Genomic DNA, 24,963 nt, shown 5'->3' on the forward strand with positions numbered 1-24,963 from the left:
TGTTATCAGGCAATAATGTATATACAGATGTGCTCACTTTGATATAACCTACAAAGCTAATATTAAAGGCATGATTAAGTATATGACACATACATGATAGATTACCAGGTTTTTAAAAACTGCTTACTAAGGACTTACTATGATACAAATATTCTTTCATAGAAATATTAGGTAACAGAAAAGGAAAAGAATAATATCCATTATGGTGTTTTAACATGAGAGAAAAAACTAGAGCAAAAAGGTAAAATGGCTAACTTCTAGATTGTGCAATTAAGAGATAATTTTAATTCTCTAAACTTTGATTTTTCAAATTTTGAAACAAACATATTTTGTAACTCAAAAAAAAAATAAAAGTAAACTTTAGAGCTAGTCAACTAGAGTAAGCTTGTTACAGCCTGTCTTTCCCAAAGATTATAACCAAAAACCTTGGACATAACACAAAAAACAACTGAGGACTCTGAATAGTAAACAACAGCAGATGGATTGGGGAAGGAAGTCAAAACAAGTAACGATCCTTGACGGAAGTGAGTTAAAGGGTGTTTTTTCCTCTCCTCTTTTCTTTTCCAGTTTTGGGACTTGGGATAGGCCAGTGGTTGGCAAACTCAGTCAACAGAGCGGCAAACCGCGGCTCGCGAGCCGCAGTTTGCCAACCACTGGGTTAGGCCAAGTCCCAAAACTATCTAGTAGGAGCACAAACAAAAAACTAAGAGGACCAAGAAAAGGGGCCTCTGTAAACCAGAGGATGTGGGGACAAATTCTGGGAGTTTTTTTCCTCCCAGCCTGGCCCCAAGCCAGCCCCAAGTGTAAGCCACAGAGAAAACTTAGTGGCACATGCACAGTCCAGAGGAGGTGCCACAGCATATAAGGCCCAGGAAGACTGAGTACTAAAAAAAGAAACCCCATGCCCTGGCCGCTCTTGCTCAGTTGGTTGGGCGTCGTCCAGTGCACTGAAAGGTTGCTGGTTCAATTCCTGGTCAGGGCACATGTCTGGTTTGTGGGCGCCATCTCTGGTAGGGAGGTGTACAGAAGGCAGCCAATCGATGTTATGCTCTCACATCAATGTTTCTCTCTCCCTCTCCCTTCTTCTCTCTCTAAAATTCAATAATCCTTTACAAAACAAAAAAATAAAGAAAAAAAACACCTGTGGGTCAAAAAAGCACGAGAGTAATCCTATCATTTTCTTCTCTTTTCTCTCATTACTTTCACCTCCAGGACAGTCCCAGTCCCAGAAATTGTATGATAGCACAAGAGGAAAGAAGGGAAGACAGCAAAGAGAAAGTGTGGCTAAAATCCAAGAGCCCCAGCTTTTTGGCTAGAACACTAGGTAAAAAAGGTTTCTGGAAGCCAAAAGATAAGGGAAGACTTGGGGAGGAAAGAGCTACAAAAAGGATCCCTGACACAAGTCCCAAGCTCACCTCTCAGCTGCACATATGTAGAACAGAGCTAATGACTTTGACAACAGAACTATGACATAATCTACCACCCAAGTCCCAGACTAAATTCTAAGTGACACATGCAGAGTAGACCCAAACATCCTAACAAAGGGTTATGAAACCAATGACATTCGAACCACCCACCACCCACAGTGGGCATGACAGAACTTGCAGTCTAATCTACCCAGGTTGACTGCATGCCACAACAAAAATCAACATTCTCTAGGAAATTTTTATAAAATCCAGAGTCTCACAATATAATATTCTAAATGTCTAGGATAAAATCCAAAATATCTTAAGATACATACAATGAATCAGTACAATGTGACCTGTCCAACTCAAAAAGATAGTCAACAGATGTAAGATTGAGACAACATAAATGCTAAAATTATCAGAGAGGAATCTACATCAGCTATTAAAACTATATTCCAAGAGGTAAATAACATTTTTAAAATGATTGAAAACAGACATTTTCCAGGAGAGAAATAAAAAGTGTGAAAAACAATCAAGTGAAAATTTGAGAAATGACAAATACAATATGGGATAGGGAGGGGATTCACTGGGTGGTCTCAAGAGTGGAATGAAGATGACACAATCAGTAAACTTCAACATAAATTTAAAAAAAAAACAACTATCCAATTTGAAGAATAGAGAAAAAAAGATTGGGGAAAAAATGAAACATAATGTTAGCGACCTGAGAGAAGATAATAAAAAGTGTTAAACTGTGTGCTACTGGAGTCCCAGAAAGAAGAAATAATTGGTCCAGAAAATAGATTTGAAGAAGAAACTCCCCAAATTTGATGAAATACAGATTCAAGAAAATCAGAAACCTCAAATACCAGGTGTATGTTAATAATGTGGATTTTTTTCAATAGATGGAGTTACACATATGTTGATATATATGCCATTTGATATGTATGCTATTTTGTTGTATTGACAACAAGCTTCAAAACTTCATATGTCAAATTTTCTGAAGGTGTTAACATCATAGATATTTTTATGCTTAAAAATGTCGAATTTCACCCTAACAGGTTTGGCTCAGTGGATAGAGCGTCGGCCTGCGGACTGAAGGGTCCCAGGTTCGATTCCGGTCAAGGGCATGTATCTTGGTTGCGGGCACATCCCCAGTAGGGAGTGTGCAGGAGGCAGCTGATCCATGTTTCTCTCATCGATGTTTCTAACTCTCTATTCCTCTCTGTAAAAAATCAATAAAATATATATTTTTTAAAAATGTCGAATTGCGTGCCAAAAAAAAGAGCATTTGCGGAAAGTTTTAATTCATTACTTTATTTTGAAGAAAAGTGCTGCTGAAAGTTATTGTATACTTCGGGAAGCTTATGGTGAACATGCTTCATCTCAAGATACTTATGAACACTGGTTTAAATGTTTTAAAAGTGATGATTTCGATGTGAAAGACAAAGAACGTCCAGGTCAACCGAAAAAGTTTGAAGACCAACAATTACAAGCATTATTGGATGAAGATGCATGTCAAACTCAAAAACAACTTGCAGAAAGATTAAATGTTGCTCAGCAAACAATTTCCAATCGTTTACAAGCAATGGGAAAGATTTTAAAGGAAGGAAAATGGGTGCCACGTCAACAGAACCAAAGACAAATGGAAAACGGAAAAGTCATCAGTAAAATGTTGCTTCAATAGCACAGAAGTCTTTTTTGCATCGAATTGTGACTGGTGATGAAAACTGGATTTATTTTGAGAATCCCAAATGCACAAAATCATGGGTTGATCCAGGTCAACCATCAACATCGACTGCAAGGCCAAATCACTTTGGAAAGAAGACAATGCTCTGCGTTTGGTGTGATCAGGAAGGTGTGGTGTATTATGAGTTTCTAAAACCAGGTGAAACTGTTAATACTGATGCTGCCAACAACAAATAATCAATTTGAACCACGCTTTGATCGTAAAACAACCAGAATGGGCCAGAAGACACAGCAAAGTAATTTCACTTCATGATAAAGCACCATCACACACTTCAAAAGCAGTTTAAGACACGTTAAAAGATCTTGCCTGGGAAGTATTAACCCACCCATTGTATTCACCAGACCTTGCTCCTTCAGATTACCACTTGTTGTGATTGATGGCACACGCACTTTCTGAGCACTTCAAAACGTACGAAGAAGTGGAAAATTGGGTCTCTGAATGGTTTGCCCAAGACAAGAAAAGTTCTATTGGGACAGTATCCACAAATTACCTGAAAGATGGTGGAAATGTGTAGCTAGCAATGGACATTACTTTGAATAAAGCACTTTTGATGTTTCTCTTGAAATTACCGTGTTTTCTTTTATTACTTTTTTTTTTTTAATATATTTTATTGATTTTTTACAGAGAGGAAGGGAGAGGGATAGAGAGCCAGAAACATCGATGAGAGAGAAACATCAATCAGCTGCCTCCTGCACACTCCTCACTGGGGATGTACCCGCAACCAAGGTACATGCCCTTGACCGGAATCAAACCTAGGACCCTTCAGTCCGCAGGCCGACGCTCTATCCACTGAGCCAAACCGGTTTCGGCCGTGTTTTCTTTTATTACAAAATCCGCATTATTAACCGGTATACCTGGTACAACAAATGCAAGGACAACCATGCAAAGATAAATCATAATTAAGCTGCAAAAAATCTTGAAAGCAGAAAATTAGAATGAATGCAGATTTATTATCAGAAACCATAGCCCTACCCAGTTTGGCTCCATTGGATAGAGTGTCAGACTGCGAACTGAAAGGTCCTGGTTTTGCTTCTGGTCAAGGGTACATGCCTGAGTTGCAGGTTTGATCCCAATGTGGGGTGTGCAGGAGGCAGCTGATCAATGATTCTCTCTCATTATTCATGTTTCTCTCCCTCTCCCTTCCTCTCTGAAATCAATAAAAATATATTAAAAAGAAACCATAAAGGCCAGAAGACAGTGGAATATCTTTAAAACTCTAGAAAAACTGCCACCCCAGAATTTTATATCCAGCAAAAATATCTTCACAGCATAAAGGCAAAATAAAGATATTTCAGATGGAAAAAAACACACAAAACCCTAAGAATTCATCACCACCAGCCTTCCCCTAAAAGAAATGCTAAAGAAAGTTCTTCAGGATGAAAGAAAGTAATACCAAAGAGATGCAAGGAACTTCAGGAATAAAGGAAGAGCAACAGAAATGATAAATACCAGGGTAATGTAATAGATTATTTTTCTCCTATTAAACTGACTACTGAAAGCAAAAATTATAACACTATAATTTGAGATTTTCAATGTATGTAAATTTAATAAATATGACAACTATAACATAAAGTTAGAGATTGTAAAGAGAGCTACTTGCTTGTAAGTCTTCTTTTTACTTCAAACAGTAAGATATTAGCCAAAACCGGTTTGGCTCAGTGGATAGAGCGTCAGCCTGCGGACTCAAGGGTCCCAGGTTCAATTCCAGTCAAGGGCATGTACCTTGGTTGCGGGCACATCCCCAGTGGGGGGTGTGCAGGAGGCAGCTGGTCGATGTTTCTCTCTCATCGATGTTTCTAACTCTCTCTCTCTCTTTCCTCTCTGTAAAAAATCAATAAAATATATTTTTTAAAAAAACAAAAAACAGTAAGATATTAACTCTAAATTAGGTGTAACCCCTAGAGCAGTGGTCGGCAAACTCATCAGTCAACAGAGTGGCAAACTGCGGCGGCTCGCGAGCCACCATTTGCCGACCACTGCCCTAGAGCAATCACTAAAAAATAGAGACAGCCTAACCGGTTTGGCTCAGTGAGTAGAGTGTCGGTCTACAGACTGAAGGGTCCCAGGTTCAATTCTGGTCAAGGGCATGTACCTTGGCTGCCGGCACATCCCCAGAAGAGGGTGTGCAGGAGGCAGCTGATCGATGTTTCTCTTTCATCGATTGTTTCTAGCTCTCTATCCCTCTCCCTTCTTCTCTGTAAAAAATAAATAAAATACATTTAAAAAAATAGAGACAAAACAAACAAAACCAAAAAAATGTAAAATAAATAAAATGCTAAATATTCAAATAATGAAAAAGGCAGAATGCTAGCTTCAGCAGCACATATACTAAAACTGGAATGATACAGAGAAGATTAGCATGGCCCCTACACAAGAATGACATTCAAATTTGTGAAAGTGTTCCATATTTTTAAAAAAGATAAAATGGCAAGACAGAAGAAATAGAGAGACAAACAGACAATCAAACAAACAAAATAAAAAACAGAACAGCAAAAAAAAAAAACAACCAAAAGAAATAATATAACATTAAACATGTATCCAAACATACCAAAAATTACATTAAATGAAAATGGTCTAAACTCACCAATTCAAAACAAACTGTCAGGTTGCATTTAAAAAAAACAAGCCCTGGCCCATGTGCCTCAGTTGGTTGGGCATTGTCCAGTGCACAGAAAGGTCACCAATTCAATTCCCAAGCCCAGGTTGTGGGTTCCATCCCCAATTAGGGTGCGTGCAAGAGGCAACGAATCAATGTTTCTCTCTCACATCAATATCTCTCTCTCTCTCTCTCTCCCCCTCCCTTACTCTCTCTTTAAAATCAATAAAAACATTTTAAAAAAAAAAAAGCCAAAAAGGAAAGATTAACACACACACACATAAGCCAGCAGTATACTGTCTACAAGAAACCCACATTATATATGATGATATAAATGGGTTAAAACTAAAAGGCTGGAAAAAGATATACCAAACAAACACTTTCAAAAGAAAGCCTGAGCCCAGCCAGTGTGGCTCTTTTAATTGGCTGAGTGTTGTTTCATGCACCAGGAGGTCACTGGCTCGATTCCCTATCAGGGCACATGCCCGGGTTTCAGGCTCGATCCCCAGTAGGAGGGGGGCATGAAGGAGGCAGCTCATCAATGTTTCTATTTCTCCCTCTCCCTTCCTCTCTCTGAAATCAATAAAAAGAAAGAAAGCTTGTGTGGCTATATTTATATCAGACAAAGTAAACTTAAGAACAAGGAAAATTATTGGAGATAAAGAGGGACATTACCTAATGATAAAATCCTAAAATTAACTAACAGGGCTTCAAAATATATGATGCAAAAACTGGGAGAACTGATGAGTAATAGATAAGTCTACAATTATAATTGGAGCCTTCAACACCTCTCAATAACCTATCAAACAAAACAGAAAACTAATGAGAATATACATTGAACAACACTATCAATAAACTTGACTTAATATGACACTTGCAGAACATCCCACCAAACAAGAGCAGAATATACATTCTTCTCAACTGCTTTTGGACCATTTGCCAAAAATAGACCACATCAAGGACCATAAAACAAACCTTAACAAATTTAAAATAATTAAATTATATGAAGTATGTTCTCTGACCACAATAGTAACATAGAAATATCTGTGAAACCCCCAAATATTTGGAATTAAGCAACACACTTCTAAATAACCCCAGGGTAAAAAAGAAAGTTTCGGGGAGAAACCAAGATGGCGGCATAAGGTAAACACCTAATTGTTCCTTACCACAACAATTTTGAAACTACAAATGGAAAACAGAGCGCACACCGTCCAGAACCACCAGAAAGCTGGCAGAGTGGAAAACCTACAACTAGAGAAAAAAAGAGAGGGGGACGCTGAGCCTCAGGAGCTGCGGAGGTGCGGAGATCCGTGAGCACGGAAAGGGCGGGCGGCTGAATACATGGCAGGCTTGCTCGCAGCGCGCGGAGAGGGAGGGCAGCAGACGCTGCATGGCTAGCTTTCTCGTTTGGGAGAAAAACGTTTAAAACCTCCCGACTGCACTGAGGTCCAGCTGCGGTCGGGGAGAAACTGGTCTGTTTGGCAGCGGGCGAGGCTCGAAAGCTGCCTTCTCTCAGAGGCACGCAGCCATTGATTAGGGCACAGAGAAACCAGCCCTCTTAGGGCGGCTCGGACGGAAACCAAGTTTGTCTGCGCCATTCTGAGACTCCGCCCCATCCAAGCTGAGCACAGCCCTCCCAGTGGCTGGATTTCTCGTTCGGGAGAAAAACAAAACCTCCAGTCTGCACTGAAATCCAGGCCCAGCTGGGGAGAAAGAAACTGGTCTGTTAGGCAGCGGGAGAGGCTCAAAAGCTGCCTTCTCTCAGAGGCGCGCAGCCATTAATTCGGGCACGGAGAAACCGCCCCTCTTAGGGCGGAGCAGACGGGAAACCAAAGCTTGTCTGCGCCACCCTGAGACTCCGCCCCATCCAAGCTGAGCACAGAAGCTCTCCCAGCGGAGACACTGCTGATCCTCACAGCCAACTGGCTTGGAGATCAATTCCCACCAGTGATACCAACAATCCCAACCACTCTGAACTCCAGTTTCTGGGGACACGCGGGGGACCCAGACACCTACAGGACTCTCGGCCATCAGTCGGAGAGAGAGAGTGACTTTTCTGTCGGTGTGGACGACACCAGATTTCAACCACCCTCATAAGGGACACATTCAAGAGGCAGACTCAGTGAGCACCAAAGCCCTACTGTGTCTCCAGCACAGCAATTCTTCCGTTATAGACACAGCAGGCCCTCACAGCCAATTGGACCGGAGGTCAATTCCTCCCAGTGTACCAACAGCAATCAGGGCTTTTAACTACACCAGACTTTCCACTCAGCCCACAAAGGGGAGTACCAAGAGCGACCACCTAGGGTGATTGGGGAAGCTGAGCTACCGGCCCCTATAGGTCACCGACCACACAAAGCCATTCCATCAACACAGGGAGGCAGCCAAAATGTGGAGACATCGAAGTATGTCACAAGTAGGAAAGATAGATGAAAGCAAACTAATGGACGACACAGTGTTCAGAACCACATTTATAAGGTTACTCAAGAATCTTCTAAAAACTGCTGATAAACTTGAAGAGACCTTCAAGGACCTAAATGAGAATACCAAAAAAATGGAAAAGGACCAGTCAGAAATTATGCATACACTGTCTGAAATAAAGAATATACAGAGTAGCCAAAACCGGTTTGGCTCAGTGGATAGAGCGTCGGCCTGCGGACTGAAAGGTCCCAGGTTCGATTCCGGTCAAGGGCATGTACCTTGGTTGCGGGCACATCCCCTGTAGGGGGTGTGCAAGAGGCAGCTGATCGATGTTTCTCTCTCATCGATGTTTCTAGCTCTCTATCCCTCTCCCTTCCTCTCTGTAAAAAATCAATAAAATATATTTTAAAAAAAAAAAAAAAAGAATATACAGAGTAGACCACCGCACCCGAAGAGTCAAACCAAAGATCTGGAATATGAGGAAGAAAAAAACACCCAACCAGAGAGGCGGAAAGAAAGAAGAATCCAAAAGTGTGAGGATAGCATAAGGAGCCTCCGGGATGGCTTTAAGCTTACCAATATCCGAATTTTTGGGGTGCCAGAAGAGAGAGCAAGATACTGAAAACCTATTTGAAGAAATAATGACAGAAAACTTCCCCCACCTGGTGAAAGAAATAGACTTACAAGTTCAGGAAGCGCACAGAACCCCAAACAAGAGGAATCCAAAGAGGACCACACCAAGACACATCATAATTAAAATGCCAAGGGCAAAACACAAAGAGAGAATATTAAAAGCAGCAAGAGAAAAACAGTTAGTTACCTACAAGGGAGCACCCATACGACTGTCAGCTGATTTCTCAACAGAAACTATGCAGGCCAGACGGGAATGGCAAGAAATATTCAAAGTGATGAATAGCAGGAACCTACAACCAAGACTACTCTACCCAGCAAAGCTAGCATTCAGAATTGAAGGGCAGATAAAGAGCTTCACAGACAAGAAAAAGCTAAAGGAGTTCATCACCACCAAACCAGTATTATATGAAATGCTGAAAGGTATTCTTTAAAAAGAGGAAAAAGAAGAAAAAAGTAAAGATAAAAATTATGAACAACAAATACATATCTATCAACAAGTGATTCTAAAAATCAAGTGAATTAAAAATCTGAGGAACAGAATAAACTGGTGAACATAACAGAATCAGAGGCATAGAATGGGAGTGGATTGATAATTCTAAGGGGGAAAGGGGTGTCTGTGTGGGGGGTATGGGAAGAGACTGGACAAAAATCATACGCCTATGGATAAGGACAATGCGGGGGGAGGGAACCGGGTGATGGGGAGATATGGGGGGGAAAAAAAGGAGAAACAATTGTAATAATCTGAACAATAAAGATTTATTTTAAAAAAAAAAGTTTCAAAAGAAAATTGTAAAATATTTTTAACCAACTGAAAATATACATCAACTAAAGCAGAAAAGAGAAATTTATAGTACTAAATGCTTATATTAGAAAAGATCTCAAATCACTGACATCAGCTTCCACCTAAGAAATTAGAAAAAGGACCAAATTAAACCCAACCAACACAGAATAATAAAAAGCAGAAATCAGTGAAGCTTAAAACAGAAAAACAGAGAAAAATAAATGAAACCAAAGCTGATTCTTTGGCAAGATTAATAAATTTGATAAATCTCTAGCCAGACTGATCAAAAGATAAAAATCAGCAATATCAAGATGAAAAGGAGAATTATCACTAGAGACTGTACAAATATCCAAAGCATAAAAAGGAATACTACAAACCACTCTATGACCATAAATTTTAATTTATATTAAATAGACCAAATCCTTGAAAGACATACTATTAAAATTTACTGAAGAATTAATTAACCTGAACAGTCCTCTATTACAGAAAATAAATTAGTAGTAGAGACCTTCAAACATATCAATTTAATCTCTTATGGTCTATGCTTTTTTTTAAAGATATATTTTTATTGATTTCAGAGAGGAAGGAAGAGGGAGAGAGAAATAGAAACATCAATGATGAGAATCATTAATCAGCTGCCTCCTGCACACCCCCCATTGGGGATAGAGGCCACAACCCAGGCATGTGCTCTTGACCGGAATCGAACCCAGGACACTTCAGTCCAAAGGCTGACACTCTATCCACTGAGCCAAATCAGCTAGGGCTGGTCTATGCTTTTGGTGTTCATTCAAGAAATATTTGCCTAACCTAGAGTCACAAAAGGATTTCTCCTGTTTTCTTCTAAAGGTTTTATTGTTTTAAGTTTTAAATTTAGGTTTATGATTCATTTTTAGTGTATTTTTGTATACGATATAGGGTATGGATCAAAGTTATGTTTTTTCTTTTTTGCATATGGATATGCAATTGTTCCAGCCCCATTAAAAAAGTATCCTTTATCCACTTAACTGCCTTCCCACCTTTGTTGAAATAAGTTCTTGATGTATGTGTGAGTCTATTCCTGATTTCTATTTCATTGGTCCATTTATCTTTACACCAATACTACACTGTTTTGATTACTATAGCTGTATAATAAGAACTGAAATACAGTAGCATTACTTCTCCAACTTTATTCTTTACCAAAATTGTTTTGGCTAGTCTAGGTACATTGTATTTCCATATGAATTTTGAAATCAGCTTGTCAATTCTCCATCTTGTCAGTCTTATCTCTATAATTTTAGAAGAAATAAAAACTCATATTTACACAGAAATCTGTATGCTAATGTTTATATCAACTTTAGTTACATCTTCACCAAAACCAGAAAAACCTAAATGTCCTTCAAGAGGTGAATAAACTATATGTGATACATGCATAAAATGGAATACTACTCAGAAATGAAAAGAAAGGAACTATTATACACACAGCAACACAAATTACTCAAATGCAATATACTACATGAAAGAAGCCAGACTCAAAAGGCTACATACTGTATGTATGATTCCATTTATGACACTAGAGGCCCAGTGCATGAAATTCTTGCACAGGGGCAGTGGGGGGGGGGGGGGACTCAGCCCAGCCTGCACCCCCTCACAATCTGGGACCCCTAGGGATCGGGCCTAAACCAGCAATCTGGGACTGCTGGCTCCTAACCACTCACCTGCCTGCCTGCCTGCCTGATAGCCCCTAACTGCTTGCCCGCCTGCCTGATCGCCCCTAACTGCCTCTGCCTCAGTCCCTGCCACTGTGGCTTCATCCAGAATGATGTCCGGAAGGTCGTTCAGCTGTCCAGTCTAATTAGCATATCACACTTTTATTATTATAGATTCTGAAAGAGTCAAAACTACAGCAACAGAGAACAGACCACTGGATGCTAGGCACTGAGGCTACAAGAGAGCTTAACTTCAAAAGGATGGTTCCAAGGAATTTTTCAGGGTGAAAGAATTGTTCTGAATTTCAAATGTGGTGTGGTTGCACAACTATATGCATTTGTCAAATTCAGATTTCAGCATACACAATTTAAATAAATTTAAGAAAAAATTAAATATTATGCATACTCACAGCCCTCCCTGAATAGTGCTAAAACTATACATGTATGGCACAAAATTTTATATACATTACAATTAAAGAGTTATTAAAAATTTTAAACTTGCTAAAATTTATTTTTATGTATTAAACCCATTACTACACTATTATACCAACTTACAGACCCAAAGGTAGCCTAATTCGGAAACTTTAAGATCACTCAGTCTATACAGAACTACTATCAGACCAGTCAACCACATGAATCCAACTTTAAGCAATGTTTCCCAAATTGCTACCTACAATGACATCAGAATCTTTCCCCCTAATGGAAGTAGAGATTAGTTACTTATAATAAGAACAAAAAATGTTTCGTGAGGTTCCAAAGAGAAAAAATTTCTATACTACTACAAACAGCTTCTATACTACTATAACTATCACTAGAGGCCCAATGCACGAAATCCGTGCAAGAGTAGGCCTTCCTTCCCCTGGCTGCCGGCACTGGCTTCCCTCTGGCACCTGGGACCCGGGCTTCCCTCGAAGCCCCGGCTTCGTCTGGAAAGTCATGCAGAAGGACATCTGGTCTAATTAGCATATTATGCTTTTATTATTATAGATATGCTTTTTCCAGACTTAATCACTTTGACTTGGGCCACAATTTCAGAACAATTTACAATAAAAAGAAATTCAACTTGTTTAAAATAAAAGAAGTTATCCATAGCAGCAATATTTTACTGAGTACAGTCTTAAAAATGGGCACTTCTTTATTAACAACTGAAATTTAACTGTAACAGATTAATAAATTTGGCTTCTTGAAGATAATAAATAATACTTTTTTATCCATTTCATCTTTTATTCTATTACTGCCCCTACTCCCAGCCTTGACACTCTCTGTATTGCTTAGTTAAAAATAACTCCTGGCACAGCAGTTGAAAGTTATGGTCTTTCCTCACAAAGATAGAGGAATAAGTCAAACTCCAGTATGTAGACTTGCTTTTAGCCAATTAAAATATACCACAAACCAAGTCCCAGTTTATTCAACAAATATCTATTGAATGCCTTTTTATGCCAAATACTGTGCTAGGGGGTAGAATAGAAAAATGAGTAAGACAGTCCTGGGCTCTAAGGAACTCAAAGGTCTAATGACAGAGCCAACAAATAGGCAAAGTATACATATACTAGAGGCCCAGTGCACAAATTTGTGCACAGGTGGGATCTGGCCAGCCCTCTCTGATCAGGGCCAATTGGGGCCAGCTGGTCAGGGAGAGGGGACGTGGGAGGTTGGCCAGCCGACCCCGCCCGTGATCAGGGTTTGGGGAGGTGATTGGGGGCAGGGTCAGCTGGGAGGAGGGGACACAGGAGGTTGGCTGGCTGGCCTGCCCCGAATGGGTCAGGTTGGCTGGCTGCAGTGAGTGTCATAGCAACCGGTAGGTAGTTCCAGTCATCCAGTCACTTGGCTTTTATATATATAGATATTGTTATAAATTCTATGTGGTTGGCTTTCTACATTTTAAAGGTGACAGACACTTTGGTTAACTTAATGAAAGCTAACTGAAGCTCATTATTTACTGGCTCCCTAGAGAATGTTTCTCATCTTCCAGCATTTCTCTCCGCTGTCCACTGCAATGAAGCACACACTGTACACAGTTGTTGTCGATAGAAATTCACTTATTTAACTTTTCAGGATTATATATATTTGATACAATCAACATTCTCCAATCAGGGAAAAACAGTTGCAGGGCTGATCAAAGAAAGTGATTTCACTTCCTTACTACTCTGCCATTGGGTAGAAAAAAACAAGCGTCAATATGGAAAGGGCAAGTACATTAATACAAGGCGGGGGGATAGGGAAAATACATATTGATGCTATCACTGTTTTTTACAGAGAATACAACTTTCCTCCTCCTGCATACTCCCCAACTAGTTTCATGACTAACAAATACCTTACAAAGGCATTTTAGGCATAAGTGAAAAACAGGTACAATATAAATAATTATTTCAATCTGTTCAATATATGGATAGTAGCTATTGTGTATGCCAGGCACTATGCTTAGCAATGGAAAAACAAAAGTAGTAGCAGAAGTATGTGAGAATGCAGGAGAGGACTTCAAGGGGTATAAATATTATCCATTAGGTAAAAAAGCCAAAAGATTTTGTAAAAGAGAGGTACAATCAAATCAATAGTTTAAGAATGTAACTCTGGGTATAACTTAGAGGCAGGGATAGCAGTTTTGAAGCTACTAGCACTATATGAGCATTATCATTTCCCCATACCAACACTACATATTATTCTTTTTACTTATACTGATTTTTAGAGAGAGGAAGGGAGGGGGGAGCGAGAGAAACAATGCTTTGTTGTTCCACTTATTTATGCATTCATTGGTTGATTCTTGTATGTGTCTGGGCGGGGATCAAACCTGCAACCTTGGTGTGTCGGGAGGACTAGATATTATTCTTTTTAATCTCCTACTTCAGGAGGAAAAATAGATGTCATGAGACAGAAATCCCATCAACTTTTTACCATCAAACCTAAAACATCTGCATCTAACCTCTCCATCTTCCCGGTTTTACAACAGGAACACACTACCTAAAACTTCTCTCCCCAGCAGAGCTTTGCTACACAATGTGGGATTTTCAAACCAACAGCTTCAGCCTTACCTGGTAGCACATTAGAAATGCAGAATATCGGGCACCACACCAGACCAACTAAATCACAATTTGCAGCTTAACAAGATCCCCCAGGTGACTCACATTATGCATATTAAAATTTTAAAAGCTCTGCTCCAGACAAGAGCCAATTCTCTCCCATTTTTTGTTGTATTTTTATTTTTCAGAGTCCTTACATTATGGATTATCCATTTTTTCTCCTATCACTTTGACCTTTAAAAGAAAAAGCCCACACCCCCATTCCAACCCAACTTCTCAAAGTTTTTCGCATTTTGTCTCCATTTCTTCACTTTCTACTTACTCCTCAACCCATTTGGATCTGTCCCTCATCACCATTCCACTCTGAGTCCTCATTAAGATCAATGATCTTGAGAATGTTGCTAAATCCAAAGGACACCTTTTAGTCTTCAGCCCTACTTGACCTCTCTCACCATATTCAACACAATTGTCCTTTTTCTTCTTGATTCATTTCTTTCATGTGCTGGCATGTAAACTAATCTATAATAATAAAAGCATAATATGCTAATTAGACCGGACGTCTCTCTGGACAAAGCCAGGGCTGGGAGGGAAGCAGGGGTCCCAGGTGCCTGCCAGTGGCCAGAGGGAGGCCAGTACCGGCAGTCGGGGGGAAGGAAGGCCTGCCTGCTCTTGCACAAAATGTCATGCATCAGGCCTATAGTGGTGAGTACAACTGTTGGTGCTTTAGCATGAATCAAGGTAGTGACACTGAACTGTACTACAAGTTTTGGCATGGAAATTTTTAAAAACCAACTTTACTATAGAATAATCTTGGTGAAGCAAAAGAAATAACTAATTTCACTAATCGCAAAGCTTGAATACATCTTTTAAATATTCTACTTAAGGAAATGGGACGAAAGTATCAAGTAAGTACTTCTGCATACCAAAGAATGATGGTTGTGTCAAGGAAAAGTACTTGTACAACCTTTAGAGAGCCCAACTAGCCACTTTTTTCATGCAACATCATTTTTCCTTGAAAGAACATCAAACTGTGGTTATGTAGACTTGGATATCTGGCAAACATTTTCTCAAAAATTAATGAAGTTAAGCCTTCCATTTCAAGAAAAACAATTTGACAATATCTGTTGCCGTTGATAATATTCAAGTATTCAAGCAAAAATTATAATTTGGGGAAACTTGTGTCTGCCATTGTGACACTGACAGCTCCCCAATATTTAAAGATTCTGATGAAATCAGTAGTCATATCAGCAAATGTGTTTTTTATATTTTGGATGACATATGTCAATTTAGGATATCTGTATAACTCAGTAGACCAATATTTTTCACATGACCAGTAAGTATATGACTTTACAAACTTAAACATGGGTTAAAAATCCACACAATGTACAAAACAGACCAATAGCTTTTAATGTAACAGTATGAAAAGTTCATTGATATTATTTCAGAATCCACATTCTAACCCTTAAGAAACTATTATTTGCCCAGTTTTGGTATGATATCAAAGGAGAATATTCATTGATGTAAAAAAAAAAAAAGCATTATAACATTCCTCCTTTTTTTCCAACTACATCTACAAAGGATGGTTTTTTTCATATATTTTAATCAAAACAACATAATGCAACAGATTGAATGCAGACGCAGATATGAGAACCCAGCCAAACCCAAACTCATGACCTCAGCCCCTCAAAACATGGTCCTCTGTTCCAGTGTTCTCTCTCACTGAATGGCATCATCCATTGTAACCTGAATCATACGTTACCTCCTCCTTTTTCACTCTCATATATTCAACAAGTCCTATTTTACCTCTTAAATGTGTCTCCAATCTATCCACTTATTTATACTTTTATTACAGCAATCCTTTCTCTGACTCATAACCTAACAAGTCTACAAGCATTTGTCCTCAACTATTCTCCATAAAGCAGGTTATGTTTTTAAAAGTAAAATTTAATCACATCTCTTTCATTGCACTTCCCATCGCCTTGAGACAAAACCAAAAGCTTTACTTAGCATACACAAAAGACTCCATCTGATACTGATGCTACCTCAACTCAGCTCTCCAGCAACTCTTCCTTGCCCCAGTCACATTAGCTTTTTCCAAGTTCCTCAGCTGAGGATTATTAATTACTCACTTATTAATTCATCTTCAATAATGATTCATTCAAAAATGAAGACAATTAAATATGTGTTATCAATTTAATAATACAATCTTTATTCCCACTTCAAAGAAATTAAGATACTTACATCAAATTTTACATCAACATCTCAAATATTTTCTATTAACTACCTCAAAATGGTATTAAAACAGCATTCAGAAGAAAAACATGGCATTAATGGCTACTCTAATAATGAATTCTCTTTTACATTTTTGCATAAATTCTACATTTTAACCTCTGAATAAAACTGTTTAAACTTTCCAAACTTCATAATCTGTTTTCTACTATTCCAAAAAGTATGCCATATGGGTACCATGCAATTTATACCCTCTAAACTGAAATTTAAAAGGCAATGATTTGCTGTAACAAAAGTAAGATGTCATGTGACTTAATACTTATAAAAAATTGGCATTTATAAACATATGTTCATTATCATCTACATTTTCATATCGATTTCTAGTTAATTTCTTGGTACAGGAATAGTTACCTTTAAGTATGTGTATTTTAGCAGTTCATAACATATTTTGAAAATGAATCAACCAAGCTATGGTTAAAAATGTATTCCCTACTTATCCCTATTCATTCAACAAACACATATTGTGTCATCACAATTATCATTACTCGACTTACTACACAGAAAATTGTAAATGCTAAACTTTTTAAAAGATAGTTTTAAAATTTTAAACAAACTGAAGTCAGCAAATAGTCAAAAACAGATGTCACTACGCAACCACAAAGGAAGATGATGAAGTGATGTACTTACGTTTCAAAACATCGATCCACGTTGTCAGACATCAAAAGCAGCATGCATAGCTGTTCAAGTGCTATTAGTTGCATGTCCCTTTCATCTCCCTGTCCCATCTGTAGCCATTCCAGCAATGTGTCTGGATCCACATCTGCCATGTTTTTTTTTTAAAGCCTCTTTGCTTAAATTAAAAAAGTAAATGGGAAAAATTCCTTTAAATGTCCAGGATTGATCAGTTGGGGTTTACAATTTTTTCCTTTGCATCAGCTGGAACCAAATTTTCATGGTGTCCCCCTAGAAATTAGAAAAGTCTCATAAGTTATGTTTTTTTAACATAGTGCTTAGTGCACATAGTGCTTAGTGCTTTCAACTTTCCTTATTCCTCAGATTGAACGTTCATATATCATCCTACTAAATAAAAACCAGTTTTGCACAAGAGTATAAGCTGATTAGGTTTCGGCTTAACTGGAAACCAGAGCTCTTCGTCAAAGTCAAACAAGCTTCGGATCCCACTACTGCTTATCACTAACGTCTGTGCCAAAAGGCAAAGAACACCTTACTAAAGGTTCTTTTTTTTTTTTTTTTTTTCCAGCAAACTTCTTCCCCGACTCCTCCACCCAAAACTGATCTTCAGATAGGGGTTAGATTCGGACTCTAAGCACGTTGAACCATCACCCTCCAAATTAAGTTTCTGCTTTAAAATTACCTCTCAATTCACCAATGTTGCTGCCTCTCAATTTACTCACTACACTATTTGTAAGACGTCCAAATACAAACGACCATTAGATACAAGATGTATCTACGAATACAGACTTGATTAGGAATTTTGGCAGTCTTGTCAAATGTTCTTAAAAGTTTCAAAAGAAGCCCTAACCGGTTTGGCTCAGTGGATAGAGCGTCGGCCTGCGGACTCAGGGGTCCCGGGTTCGATTCTGGTCAGGGGCATGGACCTTGGTTGCGGGCACATCCCCAGTAGGAGGTGTGCAGGAGGCAGCTGATTGATGTTTCTCTCTCGTCGATGTTTCTCTCTATCCCTCTCCCTCTCTGTAAAAAATCAATAAAATTAAAAAAAAAAAAGTTTCAAAAGAAATGCTAAATGTAAATGCAATGAACTAAAAAAAAAACATCACGATCAGAATATAGGCCAATCTAAGGACCTCCTTCCCCATTGCAGTTGGTTAACACACACACACACACACACACACACACACACACACGAAAGTCATTACCAAAGCTTGTAAGCGCCCTAATGGAGGGCAGCCCCGGGTCCCACGTAACCCAGAGCTGCAGGTGTGTGAATCCAGAGGCCGGCAGGGATGGCCGACCCAGCACTCGGAGCGCCCCAAACCCCGCCAAGTTCGCTCCCGTGACCAGGAGGGGGGCCTGGAGGAGAAGCAGCCAAGCCTCGGCGCCCGAGAGGAGGCCCCGGACAGGACGGCGCGTCTCGGGGAGCGGCGCCCAGAACTCCCGAGGCCCGGCGGGTCGTCCCTGGCGTGGCCGGGCAGCGAAGCCTTCTGAAGGGCGAGGGGGCGGAGGGGGGCGCCTTGGGATCTGCTGGCTCGGGCCAGCGGGGCTCCACCGCCGGAGGGAAACAAAGGGGCTGAGCGGGTGAGTCGGCAGTAGCCCCGCCGACCTTACCAGGGGCCGGGGTCTCGCTCCCGGCCGCCGCCCGGCTTCCTGATCTCGGCCCCGAAGCCTCGCCCTTCCGACCGCCCAGGGCGCTCCCGCTTCCCCTCCCCTCAAGCTCCTACCCGGCCTCGGAGTCCCAAACCGCTCCGGTCCAGCTCCAGGCAGGCCGCGGGCAGCGTCAGGGCAGGCCGCGGCCCTCGAGTGGCCAGGAAGCCGCAGGTCGAGCCGGGGAAGGCGGCACAGGAAACGCCGCGCCTCGTCCCTCCCCTTCCTCCGCGGGGTCCGGGTGACAGGGAAGGGAGAGGTTCCCCCCAGACCCGCGAAAGGCAGCGCACGTCCCGGCCCCGCACGCGGCTCCTCAGGCCCGCAGCTCAGAGGCACGCGCCAAGCTGCCGGCGGCGGCGGGGGGAGGCCGCGTCCATCGCGATGCCGGAGGGGGAAGGGAGGGTTGGGCGAGAGCTGGGCGGGGAGGCCGGCGAGCTCGGTGGGGGCGGAGCCAGTGGGCTCCGGTTTCAGCCTCCCGCTGGCCGCCACGTGGGGCGCTGCGGAGGCCGCTCGGCCCGGCCGCGCAGGGGCGCCCACAGGCCGGAGGCGTTGCTGCCCCGCCGGGGCGCTCGGGCCTCCCGGGGCCCCGACTCCCTGGGCCTGTCCGCCGTCGCTCTGCCGTCGTACGTCCTGACGCCTTTCCGCTTCGCTGTCAGGGCGAGCGCACTCCCCGCGCCGCGCACGCTGCGCACGCGAGCCCGGCTGGTTCTGCGCGGCGCCCGCACCCCGCGAGCTCGGGCAGGGGCTCCGCGCGGCCCCGCCAAGCCGCGGCCCGGCCTCTCCTTCCTCCCGCCCGGACGCCCGCGCTCCGCCAGCTCCGCGCCACGGCTCGCTCCTCCTCGCGCACGGAAGTGCTCCGGGGAAGGAGGAGCGGCTCCCTCCGGTCCCTGGAGGCAAGAGGCCGCTCAGTCCCCCGGCCAGAAGCCCTTTCACCACAACCCTGGGAAGTAAATGCCGGGCATGACCTCCCGGGTGCAGGTGTGAGAACTGAGGTTCCAGAAAGCACAAGTTCAGGCCCGTGGGCGTCCCACGGCAGCGGCGGCGCCGAGAGCGTGCTTTTGACTCTCCCGCGGAGCGTGGTCTCCATCTGCCCCTGGTTATTCCCCTCAGACGTTTTCGTTCACACGCATTGAAAATAAAACCTGCCTGCTTACAGGACATCCTTGGAAATACTTAGGATGTCATTAATCGGAAACGTGACTATAGCTATCTCTTTTGACATAAAGAAATGAATCCCTCGGGTTGTGAGATAGATAAACCCATGTCCCAGACACTCCCACTGTACGTTTTCATCTTGGAAACAAAAATGACTATTACATGATAGTATTTGAGACGTGTTCCTTTAAGAAATCAGAGATGCGCCCTAACCGGTTTGGCTCAGTGGATGGAGCGTTGGCCTGCAGACTCAAGGGTCCCGGGTTCGATTCCGGTCAGAGGCATGTACCTTGGTTGCGGGCACATACCCAGTGGGGAGTGTACGGGAGGCGGCTGATCGATGTTTCTGGCTCTCTGTCCCTCTCCCTTCCTCTCTGTGAAAACTCAATAAAATATATTTAAAAAAGAAAGAAAGAAAGAAAGAAATCAGAGATGCTGCTTCGTAAGGTTGAAGAACCAGTATTTTGGAATGGTCCCTCTTGCTCCTGGGGTGGTGTTTAAATGGATCAATACATGTGTTAATACAACTATACAACTTTGTTCTCTCCCCCTCCCCCCCGCCAATGGGAGTCAAATTTACTGGGATAATTTTTTTCTTTTTAAATTATTTATTGTTGAAAGTAAAAGAAAAAGAAAAGAAGAAACATTATCGCCCTACCTGGTTTGGCTCGGTGGGTAGAGCGCCAGCCTTCCGAAGGAAAGGTTCCAGCTTCGATTCCAGTCAAGAGCACATGCCCCGGTTGTAGGCCAATCCCCAATAGGGGGCATGCAGGAGGCAGCCAGTCCATGATTTTCTCTCATTGATGTTTCTATCTCTCTCCCTCTCCTTCCTCTCTGAAATCAATAAAAATATTTTAAAAATAAATAGAGCGTCGGCCTGCGGACTAAGGGTCCCAGGTTCGATTCCGGTTAGGGGCGTGTGCCTTGGTTGCGGGCACGTCCCTGGTGGGGGTTGTGCAGGGGGCAGCTGATGTTTCTCTCTCGTCGATGTTTCTAACTCTCTATCCCTCTCTCTTCCTTTCTGTAAAAAATCAATAAAATTATATATTTATTAAAAATAATATTTTATTTTTTTGTATTATAATAATATTATTTTAAATTAAAATGTCAGATCCCAGAACAAGAGCACTGAAGAAAATGAATAAAGCCTTGAAGAAAACAAGATCCAGATGATAGCAACTGACCATACTTAAATGTTTCTCCCAAGAAACTAGGATATGTTTACAGGCTAATATTTTACCTTAATGTCAAGATTTAAGAATAATGAATATTGAGAATTACTATGTGCCAGGCACAGTGGAAGGTACAGTGAGTAAGTCACAGACTTCATCTTCAATGAACTATAAAAGTCTAGGGCAGTGATGGGCAACCTTTTGAGCTTGGTGTATCAAACTTCGCCAAAAAACTGAGCATAACTCGGGTAGTGTGTCACTTCGAGGAAAAAACATTATTTCGCGATATTTATAGTTTAAATAACATAAATGTATAATTGTTATATATAATTGTATTTAATAAACCTCAGCAGCCGCGTGTCAGAAATGGCTACGCGTGTCATTGCTGACACGCGTGTCATAGGTTCGCCATCACTGGTCTAGAGGAAGGTAGATGTCAATACACTTCCTGTGTCTACGTCTATGATGGTACTTACCACCTAATATTGTCAGGTACAGTGGGAACATCAAGGAGGTGATGGCATCTCAGAAGGCTTCAAAAATGATGTGTGAACTAGAGCTCAGATGTTGAATTGGAGCCGGCCAGACCTTAGGGAGACCATGCAGAAAGGCATAGAGATGTGAAGAGAGCTCCTCTTGGGTGAGCAGAGGGAACAGGCTGCCTGTTGACCCCACTTCCTGGAAGGATCTTCAATAGACACACCATCACTGGGACCCATTCACAAGATCAAAAAGGAAAAAAAAAAAAAAAAGAATTGAATCTTATAGAATGACCATATTTGTATCTAAGAATTTAAAGGAAATCTTGTCAAATGCCTTCCAGAAATTCACATATTTCAACTATGGTATCCCAATAATAACATTTGGGGAAGTTGGTGAAGGATATATATGCAGAAAATCTTTTCATTTTTTGGCAAGTTTTTATATCTCTAAATTTATTTTTAAATTAAAAGTTAAAAAACAAAACAGTAAGTTTAGCTTGAGATGTCTAATTCTTATTAATGCTTCTATAAATCACTCTTCTAAAAATTCAAAATGATGTATTTAAAAATAAATTCTAGAATTTGGACAATTTTTTATAAGATTCACAAAATCCACCATATATTCCTTGACAGTGAAGACAAAAACCAAATAATAATTGTAAAAGTTGTATGCTTTATGTTCCTAGTTAATTGTTTTTGCTCCAAAGTTAAAATTCTATAATTTGCTATAACTCTTTGTAAACATCTGTACCCTTTGTCTAGAAGAAAATTATTCTCTCCAATAAATAAAAATATTGTTAATCTTTATTAGCATACTTGAGTGTATATTAATTACCTTATAAGCTTATTTAAAAGAAAAGTGGATCTGATTTACAAAAATTTATTCAACAGAAAACTTTCAAGAACCTAACTTCTATAAAGAATTATATCTTTTTTTTTTTTTCTTTTAAGAAAGATATCTTAGTACATATGTCAAAGTGTGTATTAGGGGGGAAAACCTATATAATGATTGGATAAATTTTAAGTTTTCCCTTCTGGATATATGCTATCAAGGAATTATTGTTAATTGTTTTTATCTATGATAATTGTATAATGGTTTTATTTTCTGAAAAGGAGTCCTCATCACTTAGAGCAGTATTCTAAATTACCATATTTACAGATGAAATTATATGACAACTAGAATTTGCTTCAAAATAATTTGAGGGAATAATGGATAGATGAAACAATTGGTCATGATTGAGAGAGGATAACTCTTGAATCTGGGTCATAGGAACATGGCAGTTCATTATACTAGTATCTATACTTTTGTGTGCATTTGAAACCCATAAAAAATGGTTTTTAAAAAATATATGGTAGATCTGGGAGAATATAGGAAGCAATAGGAAGACATACTGTTTTTTGAGGCCATCTAATAGAAATGTTTCTTAATTTTAAATTATGAAATAATTTAACCTAATATCTGCAAAGAGAGATTGCCATAATTGAGCTTTTTAAAAAATATATATTTTTATTTATTTCAGAGAGGAAGGAAGAGGGAGAGATAGAAACATCAATGATGAGCGAGAATCATTGATTGGCTGCCTCCTGCATGCCCCCTACTGGGGATCGAACCAGAAATCTGGGCATGTGTCCTTGACCAGAATGGAACCTGGGACCCTTAAGTCTGCAGGCTGATGCTGTATCCACTGAGCAAAACCTGCTAGGGCTATTTGAGCTTTTTAAAACTCAAAATAGTTTAAGTGTGTCCCTATATTTTTTGTTATATAATAAAGAGATAACATTCTAGGGGAAAATGAAAAGATTGAGTATCTTTAAAATTAACCTACAAACACTTGTACAGAGCTTACTAAAGTGCAGGTACCCTTTGAAGTGCTTCACAATTACAATTCATTTAATCCTCCTAACAAACCTACAAGGGAGATAATGTTATTATCTCCTACTTACAAATGGGGAAATCAAAGCCTTTAGAGCAGTGGTTCTCAACCTTTCTAATGCCACGACCCTTTAATACAGTTCCTCATGTTGTGGTGACCCCCAACCATAAAATGATTTTCGTTGCTACTTCATAACTGTAATTTTGCTACTGTTATGAATCGTCATGTAAATATCTGTGTTTTCCGATGGTCTTAGGCGACCCTGCTAGCGGTTCTCGAAAGGGGCCACTTGCGAACCTGACAAGGTCAGGGGAGGCCTGCATGGCGGTCTTGCAAACTCAGAGACCTAAAGTAACCACAAAGTATGGTCTGAAATTAAACTTGAACTAAAAGCAGTTATGGCCCTAATCAGTTTGGCTCAGTGGATAGAGCGTCAGCCTGTGGACTGAAAGGTCCCGGGTTCAATTCTGGTCAAGGGCATGTACCTTGGTTGCTGGCACATCCCCAGTGGGGGTGTGCAGGAGGCAGCTGATCGATGTTTCTCTCTCATCGGTGTTTCTAACTCTCTATCCCTCTTCCTTCCTCTCTGTAAAAAATCAATAAAATATATTTTAAAAAATAAATAAAAGCAGTTATGGTGGGTAGTCACCTCCTAGGCTGGTATCTTCACTGACAAGGTCAACCTTTACCTTAACTGAGCCTATCTGTCTATTTGCACCTATGATAACATATCCTTGAGATGTCTGGGTAACTTGTAACTTCCCTTTTTCTGGACCCCTTGGGGGCACAACCTAATGTGCCTGGGCGCCAGGAAAGATACCACAAATTCCTTCATTGTTATCATGTTAATTGTTCCTGCACCCACTTAAGCATGTGTCTATCATTTTACTTTTTATCCAATCCAGGGGTTTCCCCCGCTTTGCTTTCTCCTGCCTCTCTAGTCTATCACCAATGGATTACATGTAACCCACCTATGTCTCTTCCTTTGATTGCAATGTATAAATATACATGTAACCCTCCATTCTCAATCCATTGAGGTTCTGCTTCCTGGCAACTGTCAACAGTTTGGCTCAAATAAACTCACAAAAATTCTTTACAGGTTTCAGTGTTTTTATGTTAATAGCCTTTTTTCTAGACATAAACATATAAAATAATATATATTCCAGATTGTGATCATATTACTAAACAATATGAAGTTAATGTAACATTAAACAAGTCTTAAGCCCTTTTCTTGGGCTTCTTATATCATCAAAGTCCAAAATTCATCTACCTGCGTGCCTTTCCCTCCCCCCTTCTTTTCCCCCATAGGAATGCATCTCCTAAACTCTAAGGGATCCCATGAGATTTGCAACCAGGGGAGCAATGGGCTGAGGTAGCTCATCCCGGGGCTAACCCCCTGGACCTGTCCCCAAGGTCCCTTTT

At 40.8% G+C, this 24,963-nt stretch overlaps 1 protein-coding gene and 1 non-coding gene across 5 annotated transcripts in view; one reads left to right on the forward strand and one right to left on the reverse strand.

Moving 5' to 3' along the window:
* Positions 1-19,352, reverse strand: part of HECTD1 (HECT domain E3 ubiquitin protein ligase 1) — a 99,749-nt gene extending 80,397 nt beyond the window's left edge. For 3 of the 4 annotated variants that reach the window (XM_054716507.1, XM_028137978.2, XM_008160798.3), the window contains exons 1-2: positions 18,936-19,352; positions 17,203-17,478 (exon numbers count right to left, since the gene is read on the reverse strand). In XM_054716507.1, coding sequence (XP_054572482.1) covers positions 17,203-17,342 — 140 coding nt within the window. In that variant the 5' untranslated portion in view covers positions 17,343-17,478; positions 18,936-19,352. The remainder of the gene's footprint in view (positions 1-17,202; positions 17,479-18,935) is intronic. The other variant, XM_028137979.2, reaches the window with a different exon arrangement.
* Positions 5,458-5,565, forward strand: LOC114229362 (U6 spliceosomal RNA). The gene has a single exon (XR_003615451.2). It is a non-coding gene; the product is annotated as a U6 spliceosomal RNA (small nuclear RNA).
* Positions 19,353-24,963: the final 5,611 nt, after the last annotated feature.

The sequence above is a fragment of the Eptesicus fuscus genome, chromosome 5 (genome assembly GCF_027574615.1).
Source record: "Eptesicus fuscus isolate TK198812 chromosome 5, DD_ASM_mEF_20220401, whole genome shotgun sequence".
In the NCBI taxonomy this organism is placed as follows: Eukaryota; Metazoa; Chordata; class Mammalia; order Chiroptera; family Vespertilionidae; genus Eptesicus; species Eptesicus fuscus.